Raw genomic sequence first — 22,855 nt, 5'->3', positions numbered from 1 at the left:
TTCGGCTCGCTCCGGAAATCCTCGGACCTCTCTTCGGCCACTCGAACGCCGACACTTCCGCCTTGTGGAAGTGGTTCCTCCTCCCAACCTTTCGGCTCTTTTCGAAGCCTAGTGGCCCCGCCTCCCTGCTCTTCGGCTATCTCCGTAAACTCTCGGCAACTCTCCGCTCTTTCCACTCCTCGGCTCTTTCCGGAAGCCCTTGGTGACTCTCGCGGTCGGCTTTGTTGGCCCCTGCATCCCAGCTCTTCGGCTATTTTCGGAAAGCTTCGGTGCTTCTCACGGAAAAACTTTTTCGGAATCTGCTCTCCTCAGGAGTCTCTCTGGATCCCGGGAAGCTGCACCCCCAGGAGTTCTCTTCTTGGAACTCCTCGTCCCTGGGCTCCTGAATTCCCCCCCAATAGGGGCTTACACTAGTCAGAGTCGGGTGTGGCTGGTGGACAATGAACCATGTGTCCGACGTCGTCTTTAGAGCTAGGATAGTAACAGCACCATTTGTTGAGTGCATTCAGGAGGAATAAAGTTAAATGATGAAAGCCCATCTTACAGAAAAAAAATAATAATAATTGAGAGTCAGAGAGGGTGGTGGGGATAATCAGGCTGCGGAGTTTTTCAAAGGAGACAGAACCCAAGCCGAATTGGGAGTGATTAGCAAATAAACTTTTACTGTTTATTTTATTTGCAAACCTAATACAGGCTATAACAAATTCTTACAATACACAGTTTTGTCCACAAGAAAAATTGAAGAACCCCTATCCCTGTCATCAATCTGCCCCCCCCCGTCAACTACTGTATAAAGTTTCTTTCCAGATTTTTTTTTTAATGTATATGTGTTCACTCTCACACATAGTGGAGGCAGCCTCAAGTGCCTGTCACACTGTGAGATGCAGCAACAAACAATATTTCTCTGAGTTTCAGATCCATCATCTTCAGAACGAAGATAATTAGTTTTACTTTAGCAGTAGCTTATTAAAATTAATTAAGGTATTGCTCGTGAGGGTACCTGGTGGATTGCATACATTCTTCACGTGTGCATTTTCCTTCCCCCATCACTGAGACCCTGTTTGAAATATTGAAGAAAAGCCCTTGGGTCTGAGGGTTGCTACGACTGACACCAACCCTCAGCTCCACAGTCCCTGCGTTCATTCATACACAGGGTAAGTCACCTTTTCCATCATCAGACCCTTTGTGTTGACATAATGTGGTTTCCAGCACCTTCCATCAGCCAGCATACTTAAAGCTCACCCAGAAACAATTCTATCTATAGTGCCCAGTTTCCCAGGTTTGTAGTTTCATTCATAATTGTTAGTGTCCACATGATTATCTCCATGGTTACCAAATCTGTCTGAACCCCTCTGTATGGCTGTTAGCATAACTGACGCCATCTTGTGTCCGTACAGTTCCTGCTGTCCTTCCACTGACCCTACCTACAGCTGTTCTGCATAGTAAATCTTTTCTCTGTCATCAAGGGCTTTGTAGTTAATAGATATTGTTTAATGATCTTTAGGTCCAGGTGGCCTCTATGCTCCGTTAGCCTCCAAACAATGATGAAGACCTTTGCTGACGTACTCCTGGTACCTACAGAACTAGTTACCCATTCATAACTCTTGACTTAGGAATACACTTCCTGTTTCCAAGCGTGTGCCCCCATACCCTAGGTTAACTATAAAGTTGTCCCAATGGCCCCTTGAAGGTTCAGAGTGCAGCTGCAAATGCACTGGTGGATTGCTGTCCACCAGTTCCTACCCTGTAAGTTCCCCTATAATAAATGGATCCATTGATTATATGGAGCTGCCTGCCTCATTTTTTATTCTCAAGATAACTTCTCAGTTCGGTGGGTACTTTTCGTTCCTTCCGACCTCCAACACCCTCCTTTGGAAAATCCACTGCGCAAACATATTTACAAGTCCCAGGCTTGCTATGGTCAGACTGGTTCTGGCTTCTGTGGTAGGAAACCTATTTAAAACCTTTCAGTGGCTCCTTGTTGTGCTTCAGATAAAGATCCATGAGGTCCTGCAGGCGGCCCTATGTCCCTCTTTCAGACTCATCTCCCACCAAACTCCCCTCTGCTCTGTGATCTTCAAACACGTTTGCTTTCTCTCAGTCTCATTCTTGCCAGGCTCCCTCCTGCCACGGGGTCTTTGCACCTGCTATTTCCCATGTCAAAAGTGCTCTTCCCTCTCTTTGTTGCATAGACCCATCTAGGCATCCTTCCATTCTCAGCTCAAATGTCACTTCCTCAGGGAAGCCCTCCCTGACTTCTCATAGGAGGGAAAAAACAACCTTGATAATTCCTGGTGCCCCTGTGAATCTCTCCTCTTTTGCATTGCCTTTTTGTTTGTTTGTATGACTATTTGATTAGTGGCAGGATTTAGTTCCTCACAGACTGTTAATATGAGGGCCTTAGTTCCTCCCTGGCTATTGCCTGGAGACCATCCTCAATTCTTGCCACGTGGGACTCTCCATTGGGCAGCTCACAACACACAGGTGGCTTCATCAGAGTGAGTGAGTAAGAGATCAGGAGAGGGTGAGCAAGATGGAAATCGCTATCTTTTATAACCTGATCTCTAGAATAACAATCATCATTTTTTCTGTATTCTATTTGTTAGAAGTGGGTCACTAGATCCTGCCTACCCTCAAGGGAAGCCATTTTTGAAGATGCCTACCAAAATGCCCGATTAGAACTTTTCCTTTCTCATTTGGGGCAACCAGTGAAGAGGGATTCTCTATTCTCTAGGAGAGATAGAACCTGACAGCAGGCATGCAAACATCTTCCTGACTTAATGCAAACCATAGAAATCAGAGATCAATGACTTCATGCCCTTTTTCATCATATGATTTCTATAGGTTATCTCAGGAATGGAACAACCCAGGCTTTTCTGTACCAGGTCTCCTGGTGACAATTCCAGATACTCATATGAAGGAGAAGTTGTCACATGGCAATGGCCAAGAGGCCTCCTTGGGCTCTTCTCCATGCCAGAAAGGCAGTAGAGTGTGATGGATAAGAGCCCAGTTTTCCCCATAACTTTGACTTCCGGATCAGCTGTATACTAGTGTGTGTCCTTAAGCACTATTGATTTTTTTTTTTTAAGATTTTTTTTGATGTGAACTATTTTTCAAGTCTTTATTGAATTTGTTACAATATTGCTTCTGTTTTATGTTTTGGTTTTTTGGCCACGAGGCATGTGGGATCTTAGCTCCCCGACCAGGGATCAAACCCTCACCCCCTGCACTGGAAGGTGAAGTCTTAACCACTGGACCTCCAGGGAAGTCCCAGCACTATTGCTTTTATTTATTTGTTTATTATGCAAGCAAGTTACTTCACTTCCCTTTGCCTCACTCATAAAATGGGGGTAAATTTTAATAATCCCTACTCATTAGGCAGCTGTAAATACACATAAGGTGCTTAAATCAATTATCCCTCAATAGTTCAAACTGTTGTTTCCGGTTATCATTGCTACATAACAATTTACTCCAAAACTTCAAATTTAAAACGACCATTTTATTATACTCATGGAATCTGTGGGTCAGAAATCCAGACTGGGAACAACAGGGATGGCTTGTCTCTGCTCCACAATGTTTGGGGCCTCAGCTGGAAAGATTTGAGGATTGGGAGCCAGAATCACCTGAAGGCTGGCTCTGGAGCCAGTGCTGGGAAGACTCAAAGGCTAGGACCATCACAGGAGGATCCACACATGGCCTCTCTGTGTGCCTTGGGCTTCCTCACAGCATGGCAGGCTCAGAGTAGTCAGACTTCTTAGAGGCTCAGAGCTCCAGGTCTGTGTCCAGTGTCACAGTGACCCAGCCTCCGAAATCACACGATGCCACTCTGTGCAACCTACTGGCCGAAGCAGTTACAAGCACACCCAGATTTCAAGGGAAGGAACAAAGAATTTTGGAGCCATATTTTCCAACTGCCCCCAGCTATTAATATTTTCAGAACTGTACATGGGTCTCTTGGCTCAGAAGATCATGTCGATGCTGTCTTCTTTGCCGAGATGCTTATCTGTGTCTGTGGCACCGGATTCCTGCTGGGTGAGGGTGTGGCTACTGATGCATGTGAACAAACGTGTTTACATGTGAACACGCAGGGAGAGGCCGGATAAGCCTCTGACCATGTGAGTGCTGAGCCTGCATTTGTGTTTTTGCCTGATGGTGAGAATTAGTGGGGGTGTCCCCAGCCTGGCTCCTTTCCAGAACGCCAGGCTCTTATGTGGAACTGCCCATCTATTTCCACATGGATGCCTAATGAGCATCTTAAACATCACACAGCCCAAACAGAACTTCATATCTCCTTTCCCACCCCAGACTGCTCCTCTCCCAGTCTGTCAGCCCTTATCAAGTCTATCTGCGATCTGCCAACTTTTCTCCAGCCCCACTGCTATCACCTTAGTCCAAATCAACTTCACCTCTCACCTTGCAATAGCCTCCCAAGTGGTCCCCTGTTTCCACCCTTGCTCCCTATAACCTGCTAGAACTCCCCAGTTATTTCTGTGTCAGTTGGAATAAAATCCCATCCTAACCTTGGCCTCCCAAGGACTTAAACGGTCTGGGCTTTCCCAACCCCTCCTCGGGCCCCATCTCCCTCCACCCTCCCTGTCAACCCCTGTGCTCCAGACACTATGGCTTCATTTCTGTTTTTATGCTCCCCAAGCTCCTTCCTGCAGGGCCTTTGCCTTTGGTCTCCCTTCTGTCTGGAACCTGAGGTCTCAGCTCAGAAATCCCCTCCCCAGAGCAGCCTTCCCAGAGACCCCCTCCCAAGCCCACCCCCAGCTAAAGCAGCCGCTGTGCTTGCCTAACCCAGCATCCTAGCTTAATTCTCTGCTTGGCCTTTATCACTACTAGCTGGTATTTCTCTGGTTCCTTTGGTTATTTATCTTCCTTCTTCCCCCACCAGAAAGTAAACTCCAGAGGAACAAAATTAACTGTCTGTCTGGTTCTCCCAGCCCATCCTCCAGGCCTAGGACACTGCCTGAGCGCAGGTGGGACGTGTCCAAACCTAAGTGTCCAGTGAATGGAAGATGAATGTGGGAGAGTGAACGGCTGAAGTGGGTATGTGTGAGTCAGTGTAGATGCATGAGTGTGTGTGTGTGTGTGTGTGTACACACACGCTGGCTGAAGAGGCCAGACTAGTGGCCTAGTCTGAGGCCAGACTAGAGGACCACAGTGATCGGGAAGTCTCCTTCCCGCGGGGAGGACGGGGAAAGACAACTTGTGCGGTCCTCCCCCCAGTGGGGATGACGGTGGGTGGCTTCCCAGCCAGGCCGGGCCAGACTGGGGACGTCCAGGGCGCACCTCTGTCCCGCCTCCAGGCACAGGGGCCCAGGGCTGGCCGACGTGGCAGCTGCGCTGCGGGCGGGCAGGCGGGGAGGGAGGGACAGAGGCTGGAGGCGGGCCGGAAAGTTTGTCTGGCGGCGGAGGCGGGGACTCGGCCGGGGGATGCGCGCTCGGGCCCCCAGAGCCCCCAGCTTGCCTCGGAGTCCTGCTCAGCATGGGTAAGTCGCGATGGGCGCTGCGGGCAGGGGAGGCCGGCGACCCCATCCCTGCGCACGCACTCTTTGCCCTGCGCTGCAGCTCCCCGACCAGATACAGCCCACTCGGGTGGCAGCCGGGACAGCAGGCCTTGGCTGGTGGCTGGGAAGGGACGTGGGCCCACTTCCTTCCATGCTCCTTTCTGCCCAGAAAAAGTGACCTGAGAGGGCTCCTTACTTGATACTGGGCGCGTACTCGGGGCCAGACCCTCTCCTGACCGCTTTAAGCCTTACAGCACGCAGCAAGCGAGTGAAGTTGTTCCTATTCTGCAGATGAAGAAGTGGAGGCTCCGAAGGGAGCAAATTCATTCATCCAATCGCAGAGCACTTCCCACCAGGCGCCGTTCTAGGCCTGGGGATGCTGCCCTACACAAAATAGACAAAACCTCTACTCTCCAGATACTCAGTAGAGGGGAGATCGGGGGGGGGGGGGGGAGTAGGGAATTTCTTTGTTGCTCCAGGGGACTAAGGTTTCTGTTTTTCTCTCTGGATTCGGAAGCATCAAAGGGTCAATATTCATCCACCTACTATGTGGCAGACATTGGTTTAGGGGTCGGGGACTCAGTGGCCCTGTGTATAGATTTTGGGGTCAGAAAGACCTGCGTTCCAGCCCTCCTTCTCCCACTTCCCCGGGTGCATCGTGACCTGGGACAGTGTAGTTAAGCTCTCTGACCTTCGGTTTCCTCATCTACAAAACAGTCGCCATAAAACACCCTATCACAGGGAAGCCATGTGAATGACGTGAGAATATGAACTTAATTACTCCATATACCACTTGCCCATGGTAAATGGTCAGTTAACATGAGCTTTTATTTTTTTATCACACCCAACATTGGGATTCTGGAGTCAGACTGCCCGAGTTCAGAACCTGCTCTGTCACTTTACAACCGTAGGCAAACGTCTTTACCTCTCTGTGACTCAGTTGCCTCATCTGTAAAATGGGAATGGCACCAGTGCCTGTGTTACAGGGTTGCTGTAGGGATTAAGGCAGCTGATACAGGTATGGCTTCTGGAAAAGGATGTGAGGTTGACTATAGTGACTGCTCTGTAAGTATCACCTGTTGTTGGGACATTTGGAAGCCAAATATATTTGCATGGTTCAGTTTCAAACCTGGTTTTTCCCTGGATTTTAAGGGGAAGACATGGCAGGTCTCTGGTTGGGGAGGGACCCAATACATCGTGACTCTGGTTGAAATGCTGCTCTAGTGTCACCAACTGAGGGTGCCCTGGGACTTGCAGCTGGTGATATGGGCACCCAAAACCTGGGTTCTTTCCACTCCACCTGCCCCTTGATTCTCTCCCTGGGCAGCTCTGCCTTCCACAGTGAGAGGCTTAGAGAACTGAGGGATTTCCTCCAGTGTGGGACAGCTTCACATACCATATTTAGACAGACAATCCATAGAAAGGGAGAGTGGTTCCTAAATCCAGGCTAGGCCACCCTAATTTGGAGGCCAGGATTTACTCCACTTCCATGCCCTGGACACCACCGCCCCCCCACCCCAGGATGCTCAAGAGCCAAGATCCTTTCTCTCTGGATTCCCTATGTGCTGAGTTCATTCATTCATTCAATCATCTGTTCACTCAACCAGTACTTACTGAGTGCCTACTGTATGCCAGGAGCTGTCCCCAGCATCAGGAGACAACTGAGAACAAACAAACAATTCCTGTTCCTTTGGGGCTGACATTCTGCTTGGGGAGCCCAATAAATATGTAAAACATATAGCTATTTCAGATGATGAAAAGTACCATGGAGAAAAACAAGCAGAGAAGGGAATACGAAGTGCTGGGTGCCATGGGAGTTTGCATTTTTAAGTAGAGGGCCAGGGAAGGTCTCATAAGAAGGTGACGTTTGAGCAGAGACCAGAGGGAAGGGGGATTGGGGCCTCTGAGATGGAGGGAAAGGGCTTTCCCGGCAGAGGTGACACCTGGTAAAAAGCCTTGAGTTGAGACAGGCTTGGAGTGTGGAGGAACGGGAAGGAGGGTGGTGTGGCTGGAGCCCAGTGAAGGGAGGCAGGTCCTACAGGGCCTTGAAGGCCACTCTCAGGACACTGGCTTTTTTTCAGAGTGAAGTGGGAGCCTTGGAGGGCTCTGAGCAGAATGATGTGGTCTGACTTGGGCTATCGTAGGATCCCCCCAGTTGCTCTAGAGCAGTAGATTAAGTTCAAATGTATCTGACACAGTCCTGGAATGGGACGTGGAGATACCGCCCTGGACCCTGACTCAGTCATTTGTTCACTCAGTAGAAGCTTTATTGAGCCCATCTTGGGTGTCAGGGTGGGGCTGGAGCCCTGGAAGCACAGAGACAGTAAGTCTCTGTCCCCATCCTGCTCAGTTCAACAAAGTAAACACATCACTTATTCAATTACTTGGTGTGAGCAAATGCAGGAGAAAGCAGAGTTGGTTGGAAGTGAAAAATATGACTTGGAAAGTTGAGGAGGACGTACAGGAATCAGAGATTCCCTCAAACTAGCTTAGCCAAAAAAAAAAAAGAGTGGGGGGTTATTTATTGGTCACTGAAAAGTCCATGGCTTCAGGCATGGTTGGATCTAGGGGCTCAGGCAGCGTTGTCAGGAATCCCTCCCAAGGGGAGATGGCCCCCAGCTACTCTAGGCAGGTAAACTACCAGCTCAGTACCCCAAGTAAGCAAACACCCTGGACTGGACTGGCTCTCACTGGCTCAGGTTCAGCCACGTGACGTTCACCACTGTCCAAGGCCGGGGAACCTGCTGGCTGATCAGATCTGGGTCATGGACACACCTCTGGAGCTGGATGGTGGGGGTGGAGTAGGGAGGTCATCTCTACCCCAGATCCGGAGACTGAGAGTTCAAGATGGGACAGGGAAGGGCAGCTCCCCACAGAGCCGGTGAGACTGATGCCAAATAACAGACTTGTATTACCAGAGGCCCCTTGGGGAGGTGAGCCAGGATGAGGATAAGTGGGCATTTGGGAAACATGGGAGGAGCAGGAGAGGGACCAGCACATGCAGAGGCAGAGCGGCATGAAAATCTACGGTGTGTACCGGGAACCAGTGTTTGCAGGGTGTGTTGGAGAGGTGGGGACAGGGGTGGGGAGGAGAGGTGGCCAAGGAGTTGGGCTGGGGCCACCAGCTCGTGAAGGGCCTGGGAGGTCATGCGAAGGAGTTAGGACTTAATGGAGCAGGTGGTGGGAGGAGCCTTGGAAAGCTTAAGGAAGAGAATCCTCTTCCCCCATCTTTCTAGCGGCCCTGACTCATTTGAGGCTGTCCTTCACAGCTCCATGGGTCAGTAGCACTTCACCATGCTTTGTGACTTGGGATTTTCCTGAGAACTTTATTTCCCCTCCACATCCGCCCCCTACGCCCCTGCTCTCTCACACCCCACCTATCTCTGATCGGCCCTTCTTGCTTGAAGTCAATCCAGCAAAGCTCTTAAGTGCATGGGTTTGGGAGTCAGATGGGTCAGCGTCTGAGTCCTGATCCTGTTGCTTCCCAGCTGTGAGAACACTCTGAGCCTTAGTTTTCCCATCTGTCAAATGGGGATAATTGTAGCAGTACCCCCCTAGAGTTGTTACGAAGATAAATTGAGAGAAGGCAACTAAAGTCTTTGCAGAGAGGAAATACTCCATCAATGACACTTGTTATTATTACTGTTTGATCTCACTTTTATTTTTGCTGTTCTGCTCTTACCACTGTGACCTGAACCTGTACTGCTGCATTTTCCAGCAGAACCTGTGGACAGTCAGCTTTGCCTGTGAGCCCTTTGGCTGGGTTCCCATTCATCTCAAGAAGAGCCCAGGAAATGGCAGAAAAATTCTGTGTTTTCATTTGATTGCCTCACATGGCCTGGAAGAACCTTCCCTTCTGGCAGTAAACTCCAGAAACCGAGGGAGGTGGGGCAGAGGGAGGTGAAGAAGGGGCAGGACCTGGGCAGCATAATCTCCCCAGGGTATTTACTGATGGTCATGAAGAGGAAGGACAAGGCCAGCCAGGGAATGGTAGGGGGCTCTTCCCTGGGGGGCAGAGGTGATGGGGAGAAGGGTGAGCAGAAAGTGGGGGGTGATTCCTCTACCCATGAAACTCCTCCCCCCTGCACAAAAATTGCCTAACATAGATGGGGCGAGGCAGAAGTAAGAGAACAGGGTGAAATCTTATTATGCCAAGGTATAATAATGGAGTGGATAAGGGCAGGGATTGTGGAGCCAGACCACCTGGCTTTGAATCTAGACACAGCTACTCACTACTCTTGACCTTAGGCAAGTCTCTGATGATCAGTTTACTCATTCATAAATAATACAAAAGCCCACCTCATAAAGTTGTGGTGAGAATTAAATGAGCTATTAACACTAAAAGTGCTCAAAGCAGTGCCTGGTCCAGATCAAACACTCCATAAATCTGGCTATAATGTTATGAATCTTCTTGTCAGGTCCAGGGTGGGGATGGGTGAGATAGATACATGATTACTCCTGATGCTTCCAGAAATATTTGTTTACGTATGTGAATTAAAAATTAAGAGCAACCTGTTTAACTGTTCTGCCAATATGGTAGCTGCTGGCCACATGCGGCTATTTTCACACTTAATTAAAATTAAATATAAATTAAAAACGCAGTTCCTTAATCACATTGGCCACATTTTATTTTACTTTTTTTAAACATGACTTCCATCATTCTTAATATATTTCTTCATTTACTTAATCCAAGAATACACAGAAAGTAATTTTGTTTTTTTTTTTTTAAATATTTATTTATTTGGTTGCACGGGTCTTAGTCGTAGCACATGGGCTCCTTAGTTGTGGCAGGTGGGCTCCTTAGTTGTGGCTCATGGGCTCCTCAGTTGTGGCAGGCGAACTCTTAGTTGCGGCATGTATGGGGGATCTAGTTCCCTGACCAGGGATCGAACCCAGGCCCCCTGCAATGGGAGCGTGGAGTCTTAAACACTGGACTGCCAGGGAATTCCCTTCTCTGCCTTTTTTTTTTTTTTAAATGACACCCATCACCACCTGAAATTATATTATATATTAATTCATTTATCATTTGCCTTTTTCTACTAGAATGTCAGATCTTTGAAAACACCATTGTATTGCAATCCCCAAGAACACTGCCTGGTGTGTTGTAGATGCCAGATACATTTTGGAATGATTGGATGGATGCATGAATGGATGGGTGTGTGTCTGGGTAAATAAGGGATGGAATGCAAAGATGGGTGGATAGGTGGATCAAAAAATGGATGGATGTTTGGGTGAATTAAGGGGTAGATAAATGGGCCAATGAATGGATGAAAATGTGGTGGAGGGAGTAGACAGATGGATGGAGGAGTGAATGATGAAGGGCTGGGTGGATAGATTGATTAGTAACTAGATGGGTGAATGAATGGAGTGGATGAATGAAGGAAGGAGTGGATGGGTGGATGGGTGAAGTAGATGGATAGAAGGAAGGATGGAGGGAGAAATGGATGAAGGAAGAAGTGGATGGATGGATGGATGGATGGAGAGATGGAGAAATGGATGGAATGAAGGAAGAAGTGAACAAATGCGCGGATGCATGCATGCGTGGGTATGTGGATAAATGGGTGAATGGGTGGATTAGATAGATGGAAGGATGGACGGACAAAGCAAGAAGTGGATGAATGGATGATGAATGGATGATGAATGGATGGATGGATGGATGAATAAATGAATAGATGGATGGATGTAGTAGAAGGATACATGAATGGATGAGTGAATAGATGGAGAGATGGAGGGGTGGACAGAGGGAGAGGAGGTTGGATGGATGCTCTGGCAGGAAACATTCTGGACTCTGTCCCTGTCACTTTTGTTTTCCAGGCCGACCCTCACTCCTCCTGCCCCTGTGTGCCTCTGTGTCTTTGCTGGGTGGCCTGACCTTTGGCTATGAACTGGCAGTCATATCGGGTGCCCTACTGCCACTTCAGCTTGACTTTGGGCTAAGCTGCTCGGAACAGGAGCTCCTGGTGGGCAGTCTGCTCCTGGGGGCTCTCCTTGCCTCCCTGGTAGGGGGCTTCCTCATCGACCGCTATGGCAGGAAGCAAGCCATCCTCGGGAGCAACTTGGTGCTGTTGGCAGGCAGCCTGAGCCTGAGCCTGGCCAGCTCCCTGACCTGGCTGGTCCTGGGCCGCTCAGTGGCTGGCTTTGCCATCTCCCTCTCCTCCATGGCCTGCTGTATCTACGTGTCAGAGCTGGTTGGGCCACGGCAGCGGGGAGTGCTGGTGTCCCTCTACGAGGCAGGCATCACCGTGGGCATCCTGCTCTCCTATGCACTCAACTACGTGCTGGCCGGTGCCCTCTGGGGCTGGAGGCATATGTTTGGCTGGGCCACTGCACCTGCTCTCCTGCAGTCCCTCAGCCTCCTCCTCCTCCCCCCTGGTACAGCTGATGCTGCAGCCCACAGGGACCTCATCCCCCTCCAGGGAGGCGAGGCCACAAAGCTGGACCTGGGGAGGCCAAGATACTCCTTCCTGGACCTCTTCAGGACCAAGGATAACATGCGAGGCCGGACCACGGTGGGGCTGGGGCTGGTGCTTTTCCAGCAGCTAACAGGGCAGCCCAACGTGCTGTGCTACGCCTCCACCATCTTCCATTCAGTCGGCTTCCGTGGGGCCTCCTCAGCTGTGCTGGCCTCCGTGGGGCTCGGCGCCGTGAAGGTGGCGGCCACCCTGACCGCCATGGGGCTGGTGGACCGAGCGGGCCGCAGGGCCCTGTTACTTGCTGGCTGTGCCCTCATGGCCCTGTCGGTCAGCGGCATCGGCCTTGTCAGCTTTGCTGTGCCCATGGACTCAGGCCCAAGTTGCCTGGCCATGCCCAATGCCACTAGGCTGTCAGGCCTCCCTGGAGACTCTGGCCTGCCCAGTGGCTTGGCTCCACCTCTGCGGCCAATGACCGACCAGAGCCCAGGGCGGCCAGTCTTGTCAACCTCTGAGAAAACCAAGCCTCATCTGGGAGCTGGGGACCCCACTGCCCTTCCTCTGCCAGCCCTAAGCATCGCACCCGCTGCACCCCCTTCTCCCCCTTCTCCTGCCCCTGAGCATGCCCTGCTGCACTGGACCGCACTGGTCTGCATGATGCTCTTTGTGAGCGCCTTCTCCTTTGGCTTTGGACCAGGTAAGTGGGAGTTCTCTTGCAGGTAACTCTGGAGCCTTCCACCTCTCCTAGTGGGAAGCCTGGGGACCGAATCCGTCAGGGTCTCAGAGGGACTAGAGGTGGCTTGACCATGAGAACAATGAACTCAGATTTCAGGGCTCCTTGCTTCCCTGGAGGTACTTCTTCCAAGGGCAGAGGCCTAATTTATGTTTGTAATATTTTCTTTCTGATAAAGGCCCCAAATTGTCTAAGCTTCAGGCCTCATAAAACCAGAATGTGCCCCTGGATAGCTCACTCAGAAGGGTTTAGCTGGAAAGGAATTTAATGAATAGGGTGACCAACCATCCCAGTTTGCCCAGGACACTGAAAGTCTGATGTCCCGGGAAACCCCTCAGTTTTCTGGGAAAACCCAGCTGCAGCCTAAGAGTCCTCCCTGCTCTCCTGTCCTAGTGACCTGGCTTGTCCTCAGCGAGATTTACCCCGTGGAGATCCGAGGGCGAGCCTTTGCCTTCTGCAACAGCTTCAACTGGGCTGCCAACCTCTTCATCAGCCTCTCCTTCCTTGACCTCATCGGTGAGTCCTCTGACCTAATTCCTTGGCCCGGTTCCTTCAAGATCCAGAAACAACTGCCTCCAGACAGAGCCTGGGCCTCCATATCGTCCAGGTATAAGTCACAGAAAACCCCATGCAAACCAGTTTGTGAACAAAAGGTAATATTTTTGTCTTAAATCATGAAAAGAAGAGGGTAGTTTGCTTCAAGCACCACTGATCCAGAGGCTTCAACAAAATTGTGGGCCAGCTTTCATGCTCTCTTGGCTCTGCCTCCTGTGCTGTGGGCTTCATTCCCAGGCAGACCCACCTCCATGCAAAGATGACCACGAGCCGGTCTCTTCATCTTGGCAGCCCCGGAGAAGGAGAGCATGTCTTTCTCAGTGGCTGTCACTCATGTCCTGGGGCTGATTCTCATTGGCTCAGCAAGATCACGTGCCCATCCCTGACCCAGTCACTGTGTCTGGAGGGTTGGAATAGTCTGATGCCCAGGCCTGGGGCCATATACCCACTCTGAAGACCCGGGGAAGGGGAGGACGGACAGCCCCACCCAACTGCATGGACTGAGAGTTGGGGGAGGGTGCCCCAAATGAAAATTGAGGTGCTAGAACAAGGAAAAGGAGGGCTGGGAGGCAAAGACAACAGAAGATATGACCTGTGAGCTTTCTACTCCATTCCAGGCCCCATCAGCTGGGGGTGGGGGGGAGGGTTGGCTTTACTGACAGCCTGGGAGTTGAGGCTGAAGGGGGGTTAGAGCTGAAGCATCCAGTTCTCCTCTGTCCAGGAAGCCATCTCCGATTGGTGGTGGGGGGATGGGGATTTGGGAGCCCTAAGTGTGCCCCCATCGAGACAAGTCCATTCTCCTCTCTGTAGCTGAAAGTTTCCACTCTTAAAGCAGAGGAGTTAAAATTTTTTTTTTGCAGCAGAACTATTCTTCAAATAAAACTTCGTGCAGAGGCTCCACGGAAGTGTCTGACAACATCCAGAACCCTCAGACATGCTGTAAAATTCTCCAGGCCAGATAAGAGGCGAAGGTCTACCCCAGCCCTGGAGAGAGTGTGTCTGAGACCAGCAGATGCAGGAGCCACGACCTTTTTGTTTTGTTCTAAACCAGCTTAAACTGGGTCATGCCCACCTGCCAGCAGGAAGGTCTTCTCAGATCTAGTTTGGGTGACGTCTTCTCTTCCTGACTAGCCTTCAAACCCAGTCTGGGCAGTGATGGGGTCAGGTGGGAATTATATAGGCCCAGAACACCAGGGAAGGGTCTCTGAGATGCTGAGGATGCTCCTGACCCAAGGCCAGTGGTCATCGAGGCCAAAGTGGGCGGGGCTCCTTCACTGCAGGGCCCCAAGGCACAGTTCTTAGGGTTTAGTTATTTTCCCATTTCCTGCACCCAAGTGTTTCCTCTTCAAAGGAGGAGCCCTGGGGGACTGTGGGAAATACTGGTAGAAGAACCCAGCCACCGTGCCTGTCTCCCATACACAGTCTTTGGGAATCCAAGCTTCTCCCTGGTGCCTCAGTCTTCAAGCATCCCTTTTATGTGGGATGAATGAGTGAGAAAGAGAGAGGAAGGAGGGAAGGAAGGAAGGGAGGGAAAGAGGGAGGGAGCGAAGGAGAGAGGGGAGGAGGGAGGGAGGGAGGGCTTATTAGAACTGTATCATATCCCTATCATCCCCATCTCACAGACTGGGAAATACGTCCTTCCCAAGTCTAGCCAGGCAGTTAGAAGACTAGAACCCAGTCTTCCTTCTCCCAGCCCAGCACTCTCTCTGCTGGTATAAGGATTAAGTGGGGGTCAAGCTGGTTAAGGGTGGCTGCTCGGAGGAGGTGTGGCCCTGGCTGTTAGAGGTGAGAATGGTGTCTGAAACGTAATTAGTACTTCTGCCTCCACAGCCTTCTGGATGGAGCTGAGGCTTCTGCCTTCTCTCGCAAACCAGTCACACGCCAAATTGGCTGAATGCTTGATTCATTGAAAAACCAATTCATGGAATTTCTGAGGATGGTTTTTCGGAGCTGAGCTTTGCCAAGGCTGCCCCCGCAGCTGTTTGGCTGCTGAGGTGGATGTCGTTTTCCCTCCATGCACATTTTCAGGTGCCAAGTGTGCACCTCTGGCTAGTATTTCGGGTGTGGGTGAGTGGGTGAGCGGGCTTTCCCATAAAGACACCATGTCCTAGATGTTTGTGGATTTGGGCCTGGCCCTTTGCCTGCCTCTGGGACAACCAGTCCTACTCCTGCTTTAAGGTACTTTTATCTGACAGAGTGTTAGTCATACTGCAAATCTACCATCTAGAGGATCTGCTTTGGGTGAACTGATTTTCAGTGTTTGAGGAGTTGGCCCAGGCTGTGCCCTGCCCACACTCCCACCCCGTTTTTCCCAGGTGCCATTGGCTTGTCCTGGACCTTCCTGCTCTACGGGCTGACTGCTGTCTTCGGCCTGGGCTTCATCTATTTTTTTGTCCCTGAAACAAAAGGCCAGTCGCTGACAGAGATAGACCAGCAATTCCAGAAGAGATGGTAAGGGGGCCAGGGCTGGCCTGGGGGGAAGAGTGGCATCAAACCCTGAGCACTTTGCTTCAGGATTTTAGTCATTACACTTTCCCTTTGCAAAGGAGTGTTTTTCTTCTCTTCCTGTTGTTCTTACTGCCTGGATACAGTGAGTTTTGTCCTGTCATCATACATGAACTCTTTTCCTTGAGTTGTTTTGTGTCTTCCTACAGCAGAGTTTTATTTGACTTTGAGCTCAGCTCATAGGAATTTAAAAATCATGCAATTATGGACTCATAGGAGGTTAGAATAGTTAGATCCTAAAACCACAGAATCTTAGAGTCATGGAAGCTCGGAGAAACAAAATATTATAATCATGGCCTTTTGAATCACACACAAAGAACTGTGAGCATAATCTACTCATTCAGTGGGTGTTAATATGCCACACAGTGTTCTGGGCTGTAGGAAATGTGTCTGAAAATAAGATGGAGAAGGTCCTTGTCCTCACGGAACTTCCATTCTAGTAGGGGAGGGGAACAGAAAATAAATAAGCCAATGAATGCAGCAACAAAAGCATTTCAGTTAGTGATGAGTAGCTGGAAGAAAAGGAAACAGAGCAAAATACATTGAGAGGGTCTGGTTGGTAGAGAGGGAGACAGAGGGGCACAGGGTTGTGGCTAAATCAGAGTGGGTGGTCAGAGAGGGACGCCCTGAGTAGGTGCCATTTAAGTTAATGAGAAGGAGGCAGCCACGTAAAGATGAGGCAGGGCGAGCCTTCCAGGTAGAGGGGACAGCAGGTGCAAAGACCCTGAGGTTGGGAGTGTATCTGGCATATGCAAGGAACAACAAGGAAGCCAGTGTGGCTGGATCAGAGGGAGCAAGGAGGGAGGGGAGGAGGAGAGAAGATCAGATTGGCCAAGTGGGTAGGAGCTAGATCACATAAGGTCTGTAGGTCCTAGACAGGAGTTCAAAATCTTAGCATCAGGGACTTCGGGCTGTTGAAATAAAGAGTACTGGGGGGTGTCAGAAGGGACCTGAAACCACCATAATCCTAAGCATCCTTGGCAAATGCCCCAGGTTGCCTCTTGTCGTAAAGGGAGTCACCAGCATCTGACTGTCCATTCTATTCCTGGGAGGCCCTAACAAATTAAAACGGTAAATCATTCTAATGGTGAGTTGGAACTTGCCTCCCTGCAGCTTCCTGCCAAGCCCCAACCTGGCCCCCAAAGGGATGCAGAACGAGTCCATGTGAAACTTCAAACCTGGTCCACCCCACCCCAGAGTGTTCTCTGCCAGCCGCACACTCCCAGTTTGTTGCATGACACCTTCTGCGGGGCCCTCAGCAGTCCAGCCATATTCGTTAGGAGACAGATTTGGCTGCTTGGAATAGTCTGAATATAGGGGGTCCGGGGCTGGCGTTGAAGCTGTGCTTCAAGAGGTCATCCAGGGCCCCAGGCTCCTTCTCTCTTGTTGCTCTGCCATCTCTTCAGTGTAAACTTTTCCACATGGCCCGTGGGAGCCACCACATCCCTGAAAGAGGGAAGGGGAAGAGGAGGACACACAACCTGAAAGATCCACACGTCACTTCCACCTACAACCCTTTGGACGGAACTTAGCCACATCCACATGGGGGGGGGCTGAAAAACATGGTCTTTAATCTGGGTGTCATGTGCTCACCTAAACATCGAGGGTGCTGTTACTAGACCTAAAGGAGGGACAGATACTAGGAGCCACCTGGAATCTCTGCCATACCGGCTTTCTTGGGAGAAGATTCCAGACCCTTCCTCTGGAATAAGAAGCTAAGGAGGCAGAAAGGCAGGCAGAAGCCAGCTTTAGGGTGAGGCAGGAGGGAATTGCAGCTCAGGGGAACACTGAGCTGGACCTGGGGACTCAGGAGCCTGGGCCAGACCTTGGGGAAAGCAGGCTGGATCTTCTACAGCCTCAGGAAAAGACAGGAAGTTAGGGGCTTTGGCTGGGTCCAGAGCCAACTTTGGCTGGGTGAGTCATCACTCCAGTCCTTACCGTTCAGGGGGCCCCTGATATCAGAGGCCACAGAGAGAGAAAGAAACTCAACCGTGGGGAGCATGGGGACACGGGAAGTTCCAGAGGTCTTGCAAGCAAGCACTAATGGGACCCTCCTTCCAGCACCAACTGTTCTCAGTGCTGTGTTGCTCCCTAAAAGAACCACATTCCCAGGAGAAAGTCTGATTGGCTAAGCCTGGTTTATGTGCCCACCCCCCTAACCCCCAACTTGGCCAGGATAGGGCAAGGCTCCTCTATTGACAGTCCTACGAAGATCACATTCAACAGAGGAGACCTAGAGCCCCAAGGAGACGAGAGAATGGAAGCTGGATGGAGCCACCATCCACTGCTGTGGGGTTTACTTCTATTCGTGTCCTCATGCCGCAGATGTGCTTGCTGGAAATGGGGACCTGCAGCTTAACGGTCTGTTTCCTCTGTTCCTTCAGAGAGACATTAGCAACTGAGGGGCTCAGACCCCCTTGCCATCAGTGGCCATTGAGTGCCATAAGCATATTCCTTTCCCTTTCACATCAGGTTACTTGGGTTCAGAAGAGACCTTTCCATTCCCAGGGTGATATGATCACCAAAAGAGTTTTCAAAAATCTTTTATCCCAATTTCTCAGGATCCCGTTCATTCACTTTCAGCAAATATTTCCAAGTGCCAGCTAGGAGCCAGGCACTGTACTAGGCTCAGGGGACAGACCTGTGACCAAGAGACACCGTGTCTCTGGACTGAGGAGGAAGTTACCTTTTAATGCAAAGGGGAGAGATGGATTACAGAACACCCAAATGCATGAATAAGATAAATGAGAGTGGGGTTTATATCATGAGGAAAATAAGGCAGGTTAACTGTCAGAGAGGGAACAGTGGATTTGGGGGCAGTGTGGAGCTTTCCATTTCTTTAGCTAGGGTCCAAGTGTACCATGGGTACATTAATGACACAAGTTGATCGTGAGCTCTTCATGACATTGAAGGACATTTTTGTGCACCTGTTATGTTCACTGCTCTATTCCCAGGGCCTAGAACAGTGCTTGGCCCATGACAGGCCAGCAGTGACTCTAGCTCTAGTGAATGAATGAAAGGATGCTCAACGAAGGCCTCTGCGAAGAGGTGGCAACCTGAATATTGAGAAAAGGCCACCTTTTCCAAGAGCTGGAAGAGAGTGTTCTAGGCAGAGGGAACAGCCAGAGCAAAGGCCCCGAGGTGGGAACAAGTTGGGGGTTTTGAAGAGCGAGAAGGAGACCCATGTGGCCGGGGTGGAATGGGAAGATGGGACGGGAGGGCGGTGACACGGGAGAGGCCGGCTGCAGAGAGGGGCTTGGACGTGAGGCTGAGCATGACGTCGCTTCTCAGCAGGAGTGACAGGAGTTGGTCTTCGTGCTTAGAAAGGTCAGTCCTGTGTTGAGGAGAACTGGCTGTAGGAGGCGTGGGTGGACACAGGAAGACCAGGGGGAGCAGCTGGGTGGTCCAGAAGATGGAAGTGCGCCTTAAGGCAGGAAGCAGGAAGGGTCAGGTAGGAGTGGGGTGGGGATGGGATGGGGATCCCATGTATGGTCCACTCCCATCACCCCCGGGGAAGGCCACCAGGCCCTGTCACCCTCTGACCCCACTTACTCTCTGCTCTCCAGGTTCGCCCTGAGCTTTGGCCACAGGCAGAGCTCAGCTGGCATCCAGTACAGCCGAATTGAGGTTGCTGCAGCCTCCTGAGGAGTCCATCTGGAAAATGCTGGAACCATGGCTTAGCAGACAGTCTTCAGCTTCCTGCTTGCCTGGGTGCCAGAGCACAAGTTCTAGGTGGTCCTTCAAGAGGCACCCCTGCTCCGGAAGAGGTCTGTTTTGCTGGGGCGAAAGGGATGAATATCTGAGAACTCAAAAGTCTTCAGGTGGAGTCTCAGGCTCTGAGGGTTCCTGAGGCTCTGCCTTCCTGCCTCAGTTTCCCCACTGACTCTGCGCATCTCTGCAGTAATGAACTTATGATGAGAACATCTTATGGAGACTTCGTTTCTCCATGGGCTTTCTCAAAGAATCTCGAGGGTACCACCCGGGCAGGAAGTCTCTCCTGGAATCACCCCTAAATCCAGCTGGGGGTACCATATTCTCTGCTCTCTTTTTCCATCTGGTTGGGACTTTCTGGGGAGGGGGAAGCCTGCTTTTTGGCTCTCAGATCTCGTTTTGTTCAACCCCTCTAATTCTCTTACCTAGAATATTTGTCATTCACCAGCAACTCAGATGGTTGGTAGGAGTTCTACTCCTGAGGCTGCTGGTGTTCTTGCTGTCTGACTGGGGATCTCAGCTTTCCCTGTATGTACAATGGGGGTTCTGAACCAGGTGGTTCTTAAGATCTCTTCTGATGCCAATGAGCTGGAATTCTAAGTGCTGGCAATACCACAGATATTCAGCATGGGCCCTGCTCTCAAGTTGCTAGTCATCTCTTTCAGGGATATAGGTTTTAATTAGGGGAAAGGTGAACAGAATTCCAGAGTTGTGTGCACTAAAATCCAAGGACCATCATAGTGCAGGTCATGAGCTCCAGGAGCTGTTTCCAGGATGGCACAGGAGGACTTTGCAGAAAGGAGATGGGTCTGGAAGCTAATAAATCTGGTTGTCGGTGTGGCCTCCACCTCTTGGCAGCTAGTGACCCTGGATAAGTAACAACTCCCTTAAGCCTCAGTTTCCACATCTACAGAATGGGGATGACTATGCCCCAGGGGTGTATTTAACCTCTGTCTCCCATCAGGAGGGTCTTCATTTGGTCCCATTCAGCTGGTCAGGATGGACGGGATTTCTGCTCACCCTCAATACCCAGGTCCCCACCTTTGGGACATTGTAAAGGGTCATCCCCCCCCGCCCACAAGGGGTGAGTCAGATGGAGAATGAGCAAGTAGCTCCTCTCCCACAGGACTCTGGCCTCCCCTGAGTCCTTGCCTCTCATTTCTAGATACTTCCCTTAGATCCGGTGGTGTGTTGGAGCTGGCTTGTGCTGGCTTGTGAGAGCTGATTGTTAAATTTTCAGGAGTTTTGCAAGCTCGTTGTTAAACACAGCTGCTAAAAAGTTAAATTATTTAAATTTATACTTAAATAAATTATATTAAAACCGAGGTAATACATACTAAAAACTCATCACTTCCTTATTTTACTACATTTGGCTCTCATCTGTGCTCTTAAGGTAATTTACACTTATTGCATCGCATGAGGAACGTGGGGGAAGTACACTGCCCATCCCTTGCCGGGTCTGCCTTCAGTGATCCACGGGGAGTGTATTTGCACCACAGGGACTGGGGAACACCACAGATAAGGGCTTGATTTGTCGTTTTGTTGATTGTCCAGTCTTAAGAATGTGATGGATACAATGTTAATAATGTAAATTAAACTTAACAGTGTGTTCTGTCTGTAGTCATACATTGTGAATGGCACAAAAAATGGAGGGGATTATTATCCAGTTCAGCCAACAGGTGACTCATGTCACTGGTGAAGGAGGTTGGACACACATCTTTGTTGTTTTACTTCCGTCTTATTCATTAACACGAACAAAAATTTCAACTAGCGTTCATGTCAGAACTGCATTCATGCTTCAGTGACGTCAGCAACTTCTTTGCTGAGTCGTATTGTTGTCAAGCATTTCTTCGTGGTCTAATTTTGTTAAATCATGGCTAAATTGCAGTGACAGTTGGCTTTGGAATCAAGAGGTTGGCAGAAAAATCAACAAAAACATTTCTGTGAGAATTAATTGGCTAGATGGCATTTACAATAAAGTGTTTATTGTTATTTGTAAATTTGTCAATTCTGTGCAACAAACACATCCTTTATTCCAGTAAAATTTACACACACACACACACACACACACACACACACACATTTTTTCCCTGGAGAGAAGTTATTAAACATTTACCAGCCCATCACTGCTTACAGCTGTCCTTTTGGCCCCTTCAGATCTAATTCTCTCCCCAGGGAGCCCCAAACCTTCTCAGTTCTCCTTTCCTATCAGCCTAGGAGAATGCTCTTCTAGTCTTAGGGTGGATTCTCCTCTTTTTTGTTCAGGGTCATAAACTCATAGATCAGGTGGGGGATGCAGGTGAGTGATGTCCACTGTGGTAAGACAATAGGGAGTAGTGAGGTCTGTGGAAACAGGTGAACACAGGCCTCTCCATCAGGGATGACTGACACTCAAGCCCAGCTGGTGCCTGCCATGAAGGAATGTGGGCCCATTGTGGCCTGACCATCTGAATTTTCCAAAAAAAAATTCCAGCAATTCAGACTTTGGTGTAAAATTTCCTGATTTTTTAATAGTGGCAATTGATTCTTAATTGAAAAAATCATTTTTTAAGCTCAACTCAACACACCTGTGGCTAAATCACAGCCTTTAGTTTGTGCCTCAGTTCTTGATGTCCTCTGAGATATTCTTTTCTTCTGGGTTTTTGAGGATCCCAGCTTAAATCAGAGCAAAGCAAGTAGCCAAGTAGCCGAGTAGCCAAGCAGCTTGAATTGAGTAGGTGGGAGGGGTGTTACTGAACATGAAGGGAAAGAGACATGAAGGGGAAAATGGTTGAAATCTCAAACATATTACCCTGGGACAACTAGGTGTGTGACTTGAGTAACTGCTCATCTGTATAATGGGGACAATACTACTCACTGTACAGAGATGATACCTGTCAATCACTAGTTCAGGGCTGGGCTCGTCGCAGGTGCTCAAAAATGGCTGAGTAACTGCCCCAGCAGCCTCCAGGGGCATCTGGCCCTGGGTGAGGAGGAGAGTGAGGGCAGTTCAGAAAGGGGAGGAGCATCAGAGAAATCTAAAATTTGAGGGTACCTACTAGGTGGTCAGAAATTGTGAGCACCAACCAGAAAAGTGATGTGATCTGTTCATTGATCTGCAGGGTGGGGACTGGGAAGCTCTCCTTCTCCCAGATAATCCCAGAATCACTTCAGGGAAGCATTTCCCAAATCCTACTCTCATGCAGAGCCTTTCACGTGTGTGCCCATCACCTAGTACCTTCCTGTAGTTTCTCACATTACACTACACAGACTACTTACTGAATGCTTTAAAGTGATTTGCTTTTCAACTTAAATAGATGGATTTTAAAAGAAAACTATATTAATTTATTTTTTCACTCAAATGCATATTTATTGTGTTTCTACTGTGTGCTGGACACTGTTCTAGACCCTGAGGGCACAGCAGGGAACAAGACAAAGAGCGATCATTTTAG

General features: G+C 49.8%; 1 protein-coding gene across 2 annotated transcripts; it reads left to right on the top strand.

The window, feature by feature from the left end:
- Positions 1-5,412: 5,412 nt before the first annotated feature.
- Positions 5,413-21,357, top strand: SLC2A10 (solute carrier family 2 member 10). 2 transcript variants are annotated; one of them, XM_061208170.1, is made up of 5 exons: positions 5,413-5,492; positions 11,325-12,617; positions 13,047-13,169; positions 15,524-15,659; positions 19,280-21,357. In XM_061208170.1, exons 1-5 carry the CDS (start codon positions 5,489-5,491, stop codon positions 19,356-19,358), a joined length of 1,635 nt encoding a protein of 544 aa, XP_061064153.1. In that variant the 5' UTR covers positions 5,413-5,488; the 3' UTR covers positions 19,359-21,357. The 2 variants fall into 2 exon arrangements, with proteins under 2 accessions (XP_061064153.1, XP_061064152.1); XM_061208169.1 differs by lacking the exon at positions 5,413-5,492 and having other exon boundaries at positions 11,228-12,617.
- The last annotated feature ends 1,498 nt before the right edge of the window (positions 21,358-22,855 follow it).

The sequence above is a fragment of the Eubalaena glacialis genome, chromosome 13 (genome assembly GCF_028564815.1).
Source record: "Eubalaena glacialis isolate mEubGla1 chromosome 13, mEubGla1.1.hap2.+ XY, whole genome shotgun sequence".
NCBI lineage: Eukaryota > Metazoa > Chordata > Mammalia > Artiodactyla > Balaenidae > Eubalaena > Eubalaena glacialis.
Note: the sequence above shows the minus strand (reverse complement) of the source record. Positions and strands in the feature narration are given on the sequence as shown.